Here is a 14,326-nt window from a genome sequence, read left to right on the forward strand (position 1 = left end):
CAGGATAATGCTCCATTGCATGCATCAAAATACTCCACTGCATGGCCAGCCAATAAAGGCCTTAAGGATGAAAAAGTAGAGACATGGCCTCCTTTATCACCTGACATTAAACCCTATTGAGAACCTGTGGGCCCTGCTTAAACGGGAAATTTACAGTGTAGGAAAACAATACACCTCTCTGAACAGTGTCTGGGAGGCTGTGGTTGCTGCGCCATAAAAAGTTGATCGACAACAGATCGAGAAACTGACAGACTCCATGAATGGAAGGATTGTGACACTTATTGAAAAGAAGGGTGGCTATATTGGTCACTGATTGTTTTTTGTTTGTTTGTTTGTTTGTTTTTGACATGTCAGAAATGTTTATATGTAAATTTTGAGTTGTTTTATTATTCTCACTCTAACAGATGAAAATAAACGAGTGAGATGGGAAAATGTTAGATTTTTCATTTAGTTTCATAATAATGCTGCACACTAATAGTTGCCTAATTATTGTGCTTGTGTATGTATAATCTCTTAAGAAAAACAAAACCTTACTTTTACTTTATTAAACATTCAGGTTTAGGTTCACAATTTGGATTGACCGAGAGCACTGTAGTTGTTCAGTAAAGAAATTAATCCTCAAAAATACAACTTGCCTAATAATTGTGCACACAATGTACAAACCGGATTCCAAAAAAGTTGGGGCACTAAACAAATTGTGAATAAAAACTGAATGCAATGATGTGGAGATGGCAAATGTCAACATTTTATTCAGAATAGAACATAAATCACGGAACAAAAGTTGAAACTGAGAAAATTTATCATCTGAAGGGAAAAATATGGTGATTCATGGTGTCAACAAATCCCCAAAAAGTTGGGACAAGGCCATTTTCACCACTGTGTGGCATCTCCCCTTCTTCTTCCACACTCAACAGACGTCTGGAGACCGAGGAGACCAGTTTCTCAAGTTTAGCAATAGGAATGCTCTCCCATTCGTGTCTAATACAGGCCTCTAACTGTTCAATCGTCTTGGGCCTTCTTTGTCGCACCTTCCTCTTTATGATGCGCCAAATGTTCTCTATAGGTGAAAGATCTGGACTGCAGACTGGCCATTTCAGTACCCGGATCCTTTTCCTACGCAGCCATGATGTTGTGATTGATGCAGAATGTGGTCTGGCATTATCTTGTTGAAAAGGTTGCAGGGTCTTCCCTGAAAGAGATGACGTCTGGATGGGAGCATATGTTGTTCTAGAACCTGAATATATTTTTCTGCATTGATGGTGCCTTTCCAGACATGCAAGCTGCCCATGCCACACGCACTCATGCAACCCCATACCATCAGAGACGCAGGCTTCTGAACTGAGCGTTGATAACAACTTGGGTTGTCCTTGTCCTCTTTGGTCCGGATGACATGGCGTCCCACATTTCCAAAAAGAACTTCGAATCGTGACTCGTCTGACCACAGAACAGTCTTCCATTTTGCCACACTCCATTTTACATGATCCCTGGCCCAGTGAAAACGCCTGAGCTTGTGGATCTTGCTTAGAAATGGCTTCTTCTTTGCACTGTAGAGTTTCAGCTGGCAACGGCGGATGGCACAGTGGATTGTGTTCACTGACAATGGTTTCTGGAAGTATTCCTGAGTCCATTCTGTGATTTCCTTTACAGTAGCATTCCTGTTTGTGGTGCAGTGTCGCTTAAGGGCCGGAGATCACGGGCGTCCAGTATGGGTTTACGCCTTGACCCTTACGCACAGAGATTGTTCCAGATTCTCTGAATCTTCGGATGATGTTATGCACAGTTGATGATGATAACTGCAAAGTCTTTGCAATTTTTCGCTGGGTAACACCTTTCTGATATTGCCTCACTATCTTTCTGCGCAACATTGTGGGAATTGGTGATCCTCTACCCATCTTGGCTTCTGAGAGACACTGCCACTCTGAGAAGCTCTTTTTATACCCAATCATGTTGCCAATTAACCTAATTAGTGTTAATTGGTCTTCCAGCTCTTCATTATGCTCAAATTTACTTTTTCCAGCCTCTTATTGCTACTTGTCCCAACTTTTTTGGGATTTGTTGACACCGTGAAATTTTGAATCAACATATTTTTCCTTTAAACTGATACATTTTCTCGGATTAAACTTTTGATCTGTCACCTACGTTCTATTCTGAATGGAATATTGACATTTGCCATCTCCACATCATTGCATTCAGTTTTTATTCACAATTTGTTTAGTGTCCCAACTTTTTTGGAATCCGGTTTGTACAAAAATAGGAGAAAGGCATTGATAGGTTTGTAGCTTGAACCTATTTGCTGGAACGTTGAAGACAATGTAATTACACAGCAAAGCAAGACATGAGTAGGCAAAGTTCTTCATGTTTTACGTGCACGGGAGAGAACTGAACAAATGCCGTTCCTTCGCTTGACCCCAGTTGCTCTCGTCCGCTCTCCCGTAACACTGCTCTTTTATTGAGGTTACATGAATATGCATAGGTTCATTAACATATGACGTATACATACACACAAAGAGTACCTTGCCTGTGATTTTGTGTAAGCGTGTGTGTGTGTGTGTGTGTGGGGGGGGGGTCGAGATGTGACCCTGTGAAGACTCCCCAAAGCTGGTGCCAGGAGTCTAGCGGTCCATCTAAACAAAAGGCTCTTATACTTAACCAGATATACGTGTGTTTGCTATACCATATATCAGCAAGAGAAGATACGACCTCTCCTAGGAGGTGTGTGATCTATGCCAGAACACTCTGAAGAGGAGTGAACGCACTCCCCTCTTCATGCTACACAGAGTTGTTACAGACCTCCTAGGATGAGACATTCTTTCAATCTACAAATGATTATATACTTCTAAGCATATATGAGTAAATATTTCTAAGCATAAATGACAATCAACAATATAAATCTAACAGCATACATTGGAAGTAGTGCATAGACGAGAGTTACCTTGATTAAGGCTGCTTACTACAGTTCATGTACTCTGCTCCTCTATGGTACTCTGTCACATAAGATAAGATAAACCTTTATTAGTCCCACATGTGGGAAATTTTTTGGTCACAGCAGAAAGTACAAGTTTAAGAGCAGTAAAACTTAAGAAAAATACAAAAGAATAGGATAAGATAAAATAGAATAACGGACTATACAACAAGAATAAAATACTTTATACAATGGAACAAAGTACTACACAAAAATGAATAAAATACTGTACAAAATCTGTTATAGTAGGAAAAAAATGCATTTGGAAATATATTTTATTTATTTATTTATTAACCTTTATTTAACCAGGAAGATCCCATTGAGATTAAAAACCTCTTTTTCAAGGGAGACCTGGCCAAGATAGGCAGCAGCAGGTGTCTCACAGTTACAGAGATTACTCAAACATAGGCATCAACAACACACATGCAACAATAAGTGAAAGAAAACAAATAAAATAAAATTCAATTAAAAAAAACAAAAAACAAAAAAAAAAGGCAGTTAAAATGACAATCAATCTAATTAAAACAGTTGCATATTATGGACTTGGCCTCAAGGATTCGTAGTTTAGATCTAAAAGCACTTAATGAAATGAATTCAGTCATATCACATCAGGGAGACCGTTACAGTTGTGTATGGGATGTGTGTCTGTCTGCAAAGACCATGCTGTAGAGTCTGACAGCAGTAGGAAGGACAGACATGCGGAATCTCTTCGTCCCACATCGTGGGTGCACCGGCCAGCCACTGAAGGAGCTGCTCAGTGCTGTTAGAATCTCCCACCCTGTGCCTGTGGAAGTCTACCACCAGCTCCTTGGTTTTTCTAGTGTTGATCTGGAGGTGTTTCTGCTTGCACCAGTCCACAAAGTCTTGGGTCAGTTCTCTGTACTCCCTGTTGTCCCCATCAGTAATGAGGCCTACTATTGCAGAGTTGTCAGAACTTCTGCAGGAAGCACTGGGTGGAGTTGTGGGAGAAGTCTGCATCCCTTACCCAGAATGCAAAGCATATCTGGGTAACGGATGGCATTTACCACCATACAGAAATTACTCTGGAGTTCGGAACTGGACTGAGATCACCCCAAAGGGTCCCAGTGTGGTTGTTTTTGCCTTACGCCTAAGTGAATTTACTGTGTTAACATCTGCACAAATGAAGTTAACAACGGTGGAAAACGAATGAAAATTTGATTTCAGCAGACTAAAAAGCATAGGTGTGAAAACACCCTAAGATTTAAGATCTAATTCAGTGATGTTATGACTGCCTGTCTTCACAGCGGATATTTGGAGAAGCATCTGAGAAGAACCTCTACCTCTCTCAGCTCATCATTCTGGATACCCTGAAGAAGTGCCTGGCTGGGGTGAGCTTTACCCTCTCACAATATGGTTTTGTTCTGTCGGGAAAAAAAAATTCACTTGAGCAAACTTAGTTATGTCTAAGTGACCTCATCTTATTGAAGACCATATCTAACTAAGGCAAAATTGACTTGACTATGAATTTTGCTTTCCGTAATTTGTCAGTAGATGGCAATAGAATATAGTGTAGTGCTTGTGATCTTCAGGGGCAATTAAATGAGACAGTCTAACATTTGAAGTGCCACCCCTGTTGCATAGCAGCCGTGACACTAGCAGCATTGTTGAGCAAAATGTAGATAAGATAGTTCATGAGACTTGTTTTATTTCACTGTGACTGTGTAATATAGATATAATAGAACTTACATTAAGTATATTCATTTTAACACATTACATATATTTTATTAAAATTACCAGTGGAATTGGTAGAAGTTAACTTTGTTGATATATACTGTGCTTCAGTAAAAATTTGAAGTACATTCACTTCCATTCGATATCATTTTATAACTTCTTCTACTCTACTAGGCTTCATCTCAGAGACGAATGTCGTTCCTTTAATATATTTTAATATATTATAACCACTACATTTGTTGTTTCTTAACCCCAATGCAATATGTGTTTCGTTTGTTTAAGTCAACATGTTCACTGGATCACTTTGTATCACTGGAACATAGGGCTGGGCCATATTATACCGTTTACAGTAATACCGGTACAATGTTAGGCAACGATAAGAAAATGAAATATCGCCATAGAATATGGGTAAAACACGCATGCCTTTGTTTTCATACATACATGCCCGAAAAAGCACGGCGGCAACGGAGAATGAGAAGGGGGAAAGTGGATTGTTGAGTGAAACTAGAGCTGGGCGATATAAGATTTTTTTCATATCACGATATGTTTTTTTCATTTTAGGCGATAACGATACATATCACGATATAAGCCAAATAACTATATTTGTAAGATTTAAATGTGCCGTTGCTCACAAGTAAAATGTGAAATAATTAGCAGCTTGTTTTAATTAAAATATTTATTTCCCATAATAAGTTCAACAGGGTAGATGTACTTAAGGAACATGAGACTTCAGTTTCAGATAAATAAAGGCAAATATTGCAAACTACACAAAAGGCAGCCGCTAAAGCGTTTAAGTTTCAAAATAGAACAAACAAAACAGACTACTAAATTGTCAATTCCACTTAGAAACAAAATATTAATTCTAAAAATAAATCTTAGGTCGTTTTACAGAAGAACAGACAAAATTGACTAACTTTTGTCAATATCAAATAAACTGAGAACTAAAAGGAAATTCTCAATCTCTCCTTGTTGTATAGCTTAACTTTTCAAACAGTTTTAACAGTTACTTTAGTCTGACAAAAGCCGAATGACGAATTAGCGCTTTCAGTCAGAGATTGAGCATGCACCAGTTTATTGTATTTCCAGACTTGCTTTCGGCACAATTTACAGTGCGCGCTACTCTGTTTTTTGTCAGACTTGAAATAGCCGAAATACCTTCACACTATGGAACTTCTGTGGCCCTTCCGTTCGACAAGCTCTCCAGCATTGGAACCATCATCTGTTTTTTCTTCGGTAACCTTCGCTCACGCTCTCGGTTGATTATTCTCTAGTCGGCAAACTCATTTCCTTCATTACCCGGGCTGCACGGCTGCAAAAACAAATACACATGTGCGCCTTGGCGCTTGTGCTGTACGTAACAAGTCACGTGACGTGACGCTGCGGCTGTGATTGGTTCGGCTCTGTGCTACTTAATTTGGATTGGCTGTTCTTTTCTTTTTTTTTTTAAGAGGACAAGAGAGATGAGGCCTATCGCAATAGTTTAATTTTTTATATCTATATATCTATCTATATCTATATAGATATAGATATATAGATATACATATAGATATATATAGATATAGATAGATATAGAGATATAGATATATAGAGAGAGAGAGAGATATATGTGTATGTGTGTGTATTTGGGGAAATCGACGGCGCATTTGTAGTATGCATTTGAAGTACACTTTGAATTGGGACAGCCGACGTTGCGTGGCGGTGACGTAATCGCACTCAAAATGCGTACCTTCAAGCGTGCGGTCTCTTAATTGGGATACAGTCTCTATTTGTCGGACTAAGGTGCTCATAAATCTGGAAGTAACCTGGGTCCTAAACTCCGTCCGCTTCAGGTCCCAAAGTCAAACGAACACTGCAGCATCACTGAGAGTTAAAAACTGTCTAAATTCTTTAATCTTTAATAAAACGATCAGCATTGCTGCTTTACCAGGTGTAACTATGAAGTTTAACATCCAGGCATCCATGAAAACTGAATTTATTACATTTAACGGAGTTAGAAGTTAGCAGGAAGTTAGTGGAAGTTAGCTCGCTAGTTTCGCTAGTTACCTAAGCATGATATAGCATGTTCTGACTGAGAGATTTCTGAAAAAATTCAAACGTACAGCTCTATCACTTCCAACATAAATGAAGACAGGAAACTAAACAGCAGTGACATTTGTAGGGTTACCGAAGTTGGGCTAGGTGGTATATAATGACGTGATCGCTAGCGACACAGCTATGTTAGCATAACATAAACAGTGAAGCTGGAGGATGAACGCTAACACTTTTCCACTCGATAAAAGTGGAAACGTGAAGGTTCCTGATGGTTAGAGACAAATGCAATCGCATGGCAGGATGCTGTAAACTGACCAAACCTCAGTCAGGAGAACAACTGAGAAAATCCATCCACAATATGAGTTTAGTCATTAATATATTGCAACAACATGGGCAGCTGTGATAGAATACAGCGTTAATGAATCAATGGTACAGAAGTGGAGGAAGGAAGAAGAATGAGTTGAATAAAGTTTGAGTTATCTGACTGCTTTGTTTCGCTTAATGTGCCTTATAATCCTGTGCACCTTATGGTCTGAAAAATACGTATTTGACTTTTTTATTTGGCATACTGCAGTTTAATGTTGCAAAGCACCTCTTTTTAACTTCAGTGGATATTATACGTGGTTATGCTCAGGATATGTCAGCCCATTTCTACTGGAAATACGTTTTGGTTAAACTTTCAGCAAGGAATTTGCATTTGCACTGTTAAATTTTTTATATAGCTTTAATGCACATAAAAACCAGCTGCTTGTTTAAGTGAAAATAAATGGATGGGGGTGTTTTTTGCGCTAGTAAAGTTGTGGAGTTGTATTTTGTCTCGCAGAAATTATATCGTCAGTTATATTGTTATTGCAAATTTTCAAACATATATCGTGATATATATTTTTGGCCATATCGCCCTGCTCTACTGGAACACTCTATTCACTTGTTAGACTCGTGCAGCAATATTAAGCTGCAGAACAAAGGAGAAAATCAAGTAATAAGTCTAGTTACAGCCTTTGTCAGTACAGGAAAATCAATTTCTTACCATCTAACAGGGGAATTGCGCTTATGTGTTAAATCTAGACCATAGGTCGTTAACTGCAAACCCCTCTGAAGCACAATGATACCAAGACATTGGGTCAAACTTTTCAACCATTTGCTTTAGCAGTTCTTGGTGCTAAGAGTGCCAAGATTCGATTTAGAGGGCAATTGCTTTTTTCCATAGGGCCATGTAGCTTTGGGGCACTTTTTTACCTTAATAAATTAAATCATTTAGGAGCTTTTTGTATTCACTTGGGTTATCTTTATCTAGTGTTAGACTTTGTTTGATGACCTGAAACATGTGAGAAATGTATGACAAACTAAGAAATCAGGAAGGGGGCAAATGGTTGTAATAGTATATAGTGCAAAAAGATCAAAGATTTGATTTAAGATTTGTGTGAGTAGAAACTGTAACAGACACATTGAATTTCTGGGGTATAGTAGCAAGTTGTTGTCTGTCAAATTTAGGCTTCATTATCACTACTACTACCACTACTACTACTACTACTACTTCTTCTACTAATACTATTATGTACTGTAACTCAGAAATTATTCAGTGTCTCTGTTGCTGTTTCTCCTCATGCAGACACAAACCCCTAAGTACACTTCTCTTTCATGAATATTTCCCCTCATGACTCTGGGATTGATTGTGTGGATGCCCTCAAAGGGCTTCCACACTATTGAGTTCCTGTTTCTCTTTATTCTTTATCTTTATACTTTATTCTTCTAGTTGCTCCGTATTTCGCCGTTTAACTACTCCCTCAGTTTTCAGCCGATTTTCTCTGTTCAAACTCTAAACTGTTCTGCTCTTTCTGCTAATGACTGCTATGACTTTTGGTGTTTATTATTGTTATACTTTTTAAAATATTAGACTTTTTTCCTTTAATTTGTCCCATTGAAATGAATGGAAAACTTCCACAATTCTGCTAAAACTTGCTTGTTTTTGAAACTTAACTACATCCTCATACTTTCACCTAGAAACTCCATTCAAACTTTAAAATGTTCTCAAAGTATTGAGCTATTCCTGTCTGATTCAGCCTTTTCAGATCTTCTACTGTTTTAATCTTATCCCTCTTTAAGTTTTCAGTTGCAAAATTGTGATTTTTCAGAAAATACATGCGTTGCTATGGTTGCTATGCAATTAACTCAGAGTGGACAGTGAAACTTTCTGAATTTTCACCACTTGTCTGAACAACTTCTTGCTACTCGCTCAATTTCCACTCAACCCCCACAAATTATAAGAAATACACTGCAGAAAACTTATACCTCTCTCTGTGTCTGTGTGTGTAAGGCAGGGGTGTCCAACTCCAGGCCTCGAGGGCCGATGTCCTGCAGGTTTTAGATGAGTCCTTGATCCATCACAGCTGATTTAAATGGCTAAATGACCTCCTCATCATGTCCTGAAGTTCTCCAGAGGCCTGGTAATGAACTAATCATTTGATTCAGGTGTGTAGACCCAGGGTGAGATCTAAAACCTGCAGGACACCGGCCCTCGAGGCCTGGAGTTGGACACCCCTGGTGTAAGGGCTGATTACAGCAGGTGCAGCCAATTTAGCTGACCTAGATATACCAAGCCCAGACTCTTAACAGCCCCTGTACACTTTGCTCTCTGTGTATGTGTGTGTGAGTATCAATATTTCTCCCATGTTAAAGTATTACTCCTCCATAATAGTATTTGTGCTAAATCAAAGTACTTCTACTACATCTTAGTACTTCTGCTCAATCATAGTATTTCTGCTAAATCATAGTATTTTTGAAAAATCATGGTGCTTGTGCCAAATCATGGTTTTGGGGCAAAACCATAATATTTATTTTATGTTATAGTATTACTACTAAGTGGAGGAATGTGTGTTATGTTATAGTATATTTGCTGAATATAGTATATCTGCCAAATCATAGTATTTATCCCAAATCATAGTATTTGTGCAAAATTACAGTATTTCTGCTAAAAAGCAGAAATAGTACCTTTTAGCAGACATTTGTGTCAAAAGATATTATTTATGTTAAAACATAGTATTTCTGCTAAATCATAGTATTTCTGCCAAATCATAGTATTTGTACTAAGTCATAGTACTTGTGCCAAATCATAGTATTTGTACCCAATCATAGTATTTCTGCCATATCATTGTATTTGTGCCAAATCATGGTATTTTTTTGCCCAAATCATGGTATTTGTGCCAAATCATGTTATTTTTGTCCAATTAAAATTTCTCTTGTTATAGTATTACTACTAAGTCGTAGAATTTTTGTTATGTTACACTATATCTGCTGATTATAGTATATGTGCCAAATAATAGTATTTATAGCAAATCATAGTATTTGTGCCCAAATATAGTATTTCTGCCAAATTGTAGTATTTGTGCAAAAACACAGCATGTCTGCAAAATCACATTATAACTGCTATGTTATAGTATTAGTACTAAGGCGTAGTATTTCTACCAAATCATAGTATTCCTTCAAAATCATTGTAGTACTGCAGTTTCATAGTATTTGAGCAAAATCGTAATATTTGTCCTAAAACATACTGTCTGCAAAATCACAGCATATCTGTTATGTTACAGTATTACTACTAACGCATAGTATTTCTACCAAATCATAGTATTCCTTCACAATCATAGTATTACTGCAATTTCATAGTATTTGAGCGAAATCGTAGTATTGGTGCAAAACCATATTGTCTGTTAAATCACAGTATATCTGTTATGTCATAGTATTACTACTAAGGCATAGTATTTCTGCCTAATCATGGTATTCCTTCAAAATCATAGTATTACTGCAATTTCATAGTATTTGAGCAAAATCGTAGTATATGTGCAAAAACATACTATGTCTGCAAAATAACAGTATATCTGTTATGTTAAAGTGTTACTACTAAGTCACAGTATTTCTGCCAATTCATAGTATTTGTAGTAAATCATGGTACTTGTGCCAAATCATAGTATTTTTTGCAAATCATAGTATTCGAACCAAAACATAGTAGTATTTGTACAAAATCATAGTATTTCTTCTAAATCATAGTATTTCAATCAAATCTCAGTAGTTGTGCTGAAACGCAGTATTATTGCCAAATCATAGTATTTATACTGAAACATGGTATTTGTGCCAATAAGAGTATTTGTACTAAATCATAGTACTTGTGCCAAATCATAGTATTTCTGCCACATTGTGCTAGTTGTGCAAAAACATAGACTGTCTGAAAAATCATAGTATATCTGTTATGTTATAGTATTACTACTAAGTCGTAGACTCTCTATTTTGTTATAGTATATCTGCTGAATACAGTATATGTGCCAAATCATAGTATTTATAGCAAATCATAGTATTTGTGCTAAAACATAGTATTTCTGCCACATTATAGTATTTGTGTAAAACCAGAATGTCTGCAAAATCATCATATATCTGTTATGTTATAGTATTACTACTAAGGCATAGTATTTCTGGTAAATCATAGTATTTCAACTAAATAATAGTATTTCTGCCAAATCATAGTATTTTTTTCAAATCATAGCATTTGAACCAAATCATAGTATTTGTGCCAAAACATTGTATTTGTACAAAGTCATATTTTTTTTGAAATCATAGTATTTCAATCAAATCTCAGTAGTTGTGCTAAAACGCAATATTATTCCCAAATCATAATATTTCTGCCAAATCAGAGTATTTCTACTAAATCATAGTACTTGTGCCAAATCATAGTATTTGTACCCAATCATAGTATTTCTGCCATATCATCGCATTTGTCAGTTCAATTTATTTAACTCTTCTTCACCCCGTTTCAGCAGAATTGTGAGTTTTTTCACTCCTTTTCAGCACAAATCCCAGCTTTTTCAGGTGTTTTCAACAGAAAAAAATTTTTTTGAGGCAATGAGGCTGAAAAGCTGCAGAAAATTGTCCAATTTTGTTAAATTGCAAAAAAAAAATTTAGCAAAAATTCTGCTGATTCACCTGTTTTCAGTGCAACGTTCTACTTTACCTGTTTTCAGTAGAAATTCTGCTGATTCACATATTTTAAGCAAGATTTTCAGCCTTTCACCTCTCATCAGTACAAATCTCAGTATCTTCTCTTCATTTCAGAAGAAACCTTTTGACCTCTTTTCAGTACAAATTTGTACTTCTTTACCCTTTTTAAAGAGAATCTTTGCCTTTTAACCTCTTTTCAGCAAAAGTTTCTGTTTTTTTACCTGTTTTCAGAATTTTCAAAATTTTTGCAGCTTTTCAAATTTTTCTGTCATTTTCAGTAGACAGCTTCAGCGTTCCGGCATCCACACAGCATTTTCGCAGGAAATGCAAATTTTTCTAGTTTACCTTTGGTTTTCACAAAAATGACTGAAGCCTGGTACCTCTCAATAGTTTGTACTAGGGCTGTGTTTGTAATTTCAAATAGCTTCCCAATCAAAATGCCATTTAAACATCATGTAGCCCTTTTGTTGATTATCTTCCTCTTTGTTTTCCCTTCTCAGCAATCTAAGGACTGCTTGCGTCTGGATGAAACCATGCTGGTCAAACAGCTGCTGCCAGAGATCTGCCATTTCATTCACACGTATCGTGAGGGGCACCAGCACCAGCATGCTGCTGAGCTACGAGCCTCAGCTTCGGCTGTCCTCTTCTCTCTGAGCTCCAACAACTTCAGCGCCGTTTTTAGCCGCATTTCGACCAGGTAGCGCATTCACCCAACTCTGTCATTTGTTGTGTAAATATATAAAATGAAAAGAAATAAATCGGTGGCATAGAGGGTTTGCGGTTGAAAAACTACATCAAATCTTTTAATGATGAGTATAATGAATTTCTAACTTCTCAAAGAAGTCCAATGTGCCTACGCAAATTTTTTTTAAAAGTGTGAATTTAGTTCAGTGAATTAGATAATTATTAGTTTAAAACGTGTCTTTAACAGATTTCTAATCTGTTTAAAGGTCTAATAAAAAAATTAAGCAATATATATGGTCCAAGCATTCACAACACTTTCTCCAAAATTTTACACACAATACCCTATGACAAAGTGAAAAAAATTCCTTGAAATGCTTGTAGACATATTAAAAATAATATTGCATAACAGAATAATTCATTGGACTTCATGGATTGGCTAGTGCTCTGACATACACTGTCATCAATGGAAACTCTATATATACAGGCGTGTGCCTTTCTAAATCCATGTCCAGTTGACTGAATTAATACCTTTATGCCAGGTGGATTGCAGTCAAGTTGCAGATGATCTGATTGCATCTGACAGATGATCCATGAAAACGATGCACCTGAGATCAGTTTTAAGTGTCATTGCAAAATGTGTCTACACACACACACACACACACACACACACACACACACACACACACACACACACACACACACACGGGTGCTAGGCTAGACCCCTCATGCTAACCAAGCCTACCACAGCCATGAGTGACAGAGATAAATATGAAGACATACCGGCTTGGACATCGCCTGGATTAACAAGGTCTGCATCAGGTGTCAAGGAACCAGGCCATGCTGATGAGAAGTGGGCTACTCGAACCAGAAAGCATCAATGGGCAAGAGACGAAAATAGGGCGCTATTTGAATGCTACTATGCATAGGAATAGGATGATAGCCTTATGGAGTCTTCGATACCCAGCATCCACATTGACGACGAAACAACTAGTACCCCAGTTTTCCAACATTCGGAGAAAGGATTGCTCTTATGGCTAGAGATTCACGAGGTACAACACTCAACACAAGGTATCTTGCGAGATACCAAGCCCCAGGTGCGATTGAAGAACTGACCTGAAAGATAAGATCATGGTGAAGCTTGAAACCTGGATCCTCTGTAGTAGGGCTGGGTATCGTCACTGATTTCTAGAATCGATTCGTTTCCGATTCACAAGGTCCCGAATCGATTCGATCCACGATTCGATTCAATTCGATTCGATTCAATTCAATTTGAATCTGGGAAATTTTGACAGTCAGAAATATTATAATTCAGATCAGTACATTTACATATTTTTGTATCTATAAAAAGGAAGCTGACACACGCAAGACTTTATCAAAGGTGTAAGTGTCACAGCAGATGCCTTTGTGTCAAAGTAGCTGAAGATAAAACACAGAAAAACATGAAGGTGGTTTTCCTGGCCTGGGATTTTACAAAAATATTCTGCAGTACATCAGAAACGAAAGAAAACCATTAATCAACATATGAACGTTACCTCTGACGTTACAACGGTTTTATTAGAGACACGGCTAAGCGTTTTGCATTTTGCATAATTTTAAAAAGTTTAAATTTGTTCAGTATTGAACGGCAGAAATTAGGTTTTCTTTTCGGAAGTATGTAAAATGAAAAAAACAAAAACAGCGGCCGACAGCGCTGTAAACAACAGTAGACTTGTGCGTAACAAGCAAGCGAATAATGCAGAAAACAGATTTTTAGACTGGAAACTGTTCTTGAAGTACAGAGAGAGAGAGAGAGAGAGAGAGAGCTGTGCATGAAGTGTGATTTTATCATGGTGGAAGCAAAACAGTAAAAGTCAGAGTGATTTCATGACGATGTTTATGTGAAGCGTAGTTTGGATCTTCTTTTGCTGCTGGTTCAGTCAATATTGTTTGGAGAGAGATAAAACTAACAGCTTTAGAATCAGCGCAAAAAGGGCG

The 14,326-nt window shown here is 37.3% G+C and overlaps 1 protein-coding gene across 2 annotated transcripts in view; it reads left to right on the plus strand.

Moving 5' to 3' along the window:
- Positions 1 to 14,326, plus strand: part of nf1a (neurofibromin 1a) — a 154,244-nt gene that overhangs the window by 12,273 nt on the left and 127,645 nt on the right. For both annotated transcript variants that reach the window (XM_039622674.1, XM_039622675.1), the window contains exons 3-4: positions 4,228 to 4,311; positions 12,169 to 12,365. In XM_039622674.1, the coding sequence (XP_039478608.1) occupies positions 4,228 to 4,311; positions 12,169 to 12,365 (281 nt within the window). The remainder of the gene's footprint in view (positions 1 to 4,227; positions 4,312 to 12,168; positions 12,366 to 14,326) is intronic.

This window comes from Oreochromis aureus, linkage group 14 (genome assembly GCF_013358895.1).
Source record: "Oreochromis aureus strain Israel breed Guangdong linkage group 14, ZZ_aureus, whole genome shotgun sequence".
Lineage (NCBI taxonomy): Eukaryota > Metazoa > Chordata > Actinopteri > Cichliformes > Cichlidae > Oreochromis > Oreochromis aureus.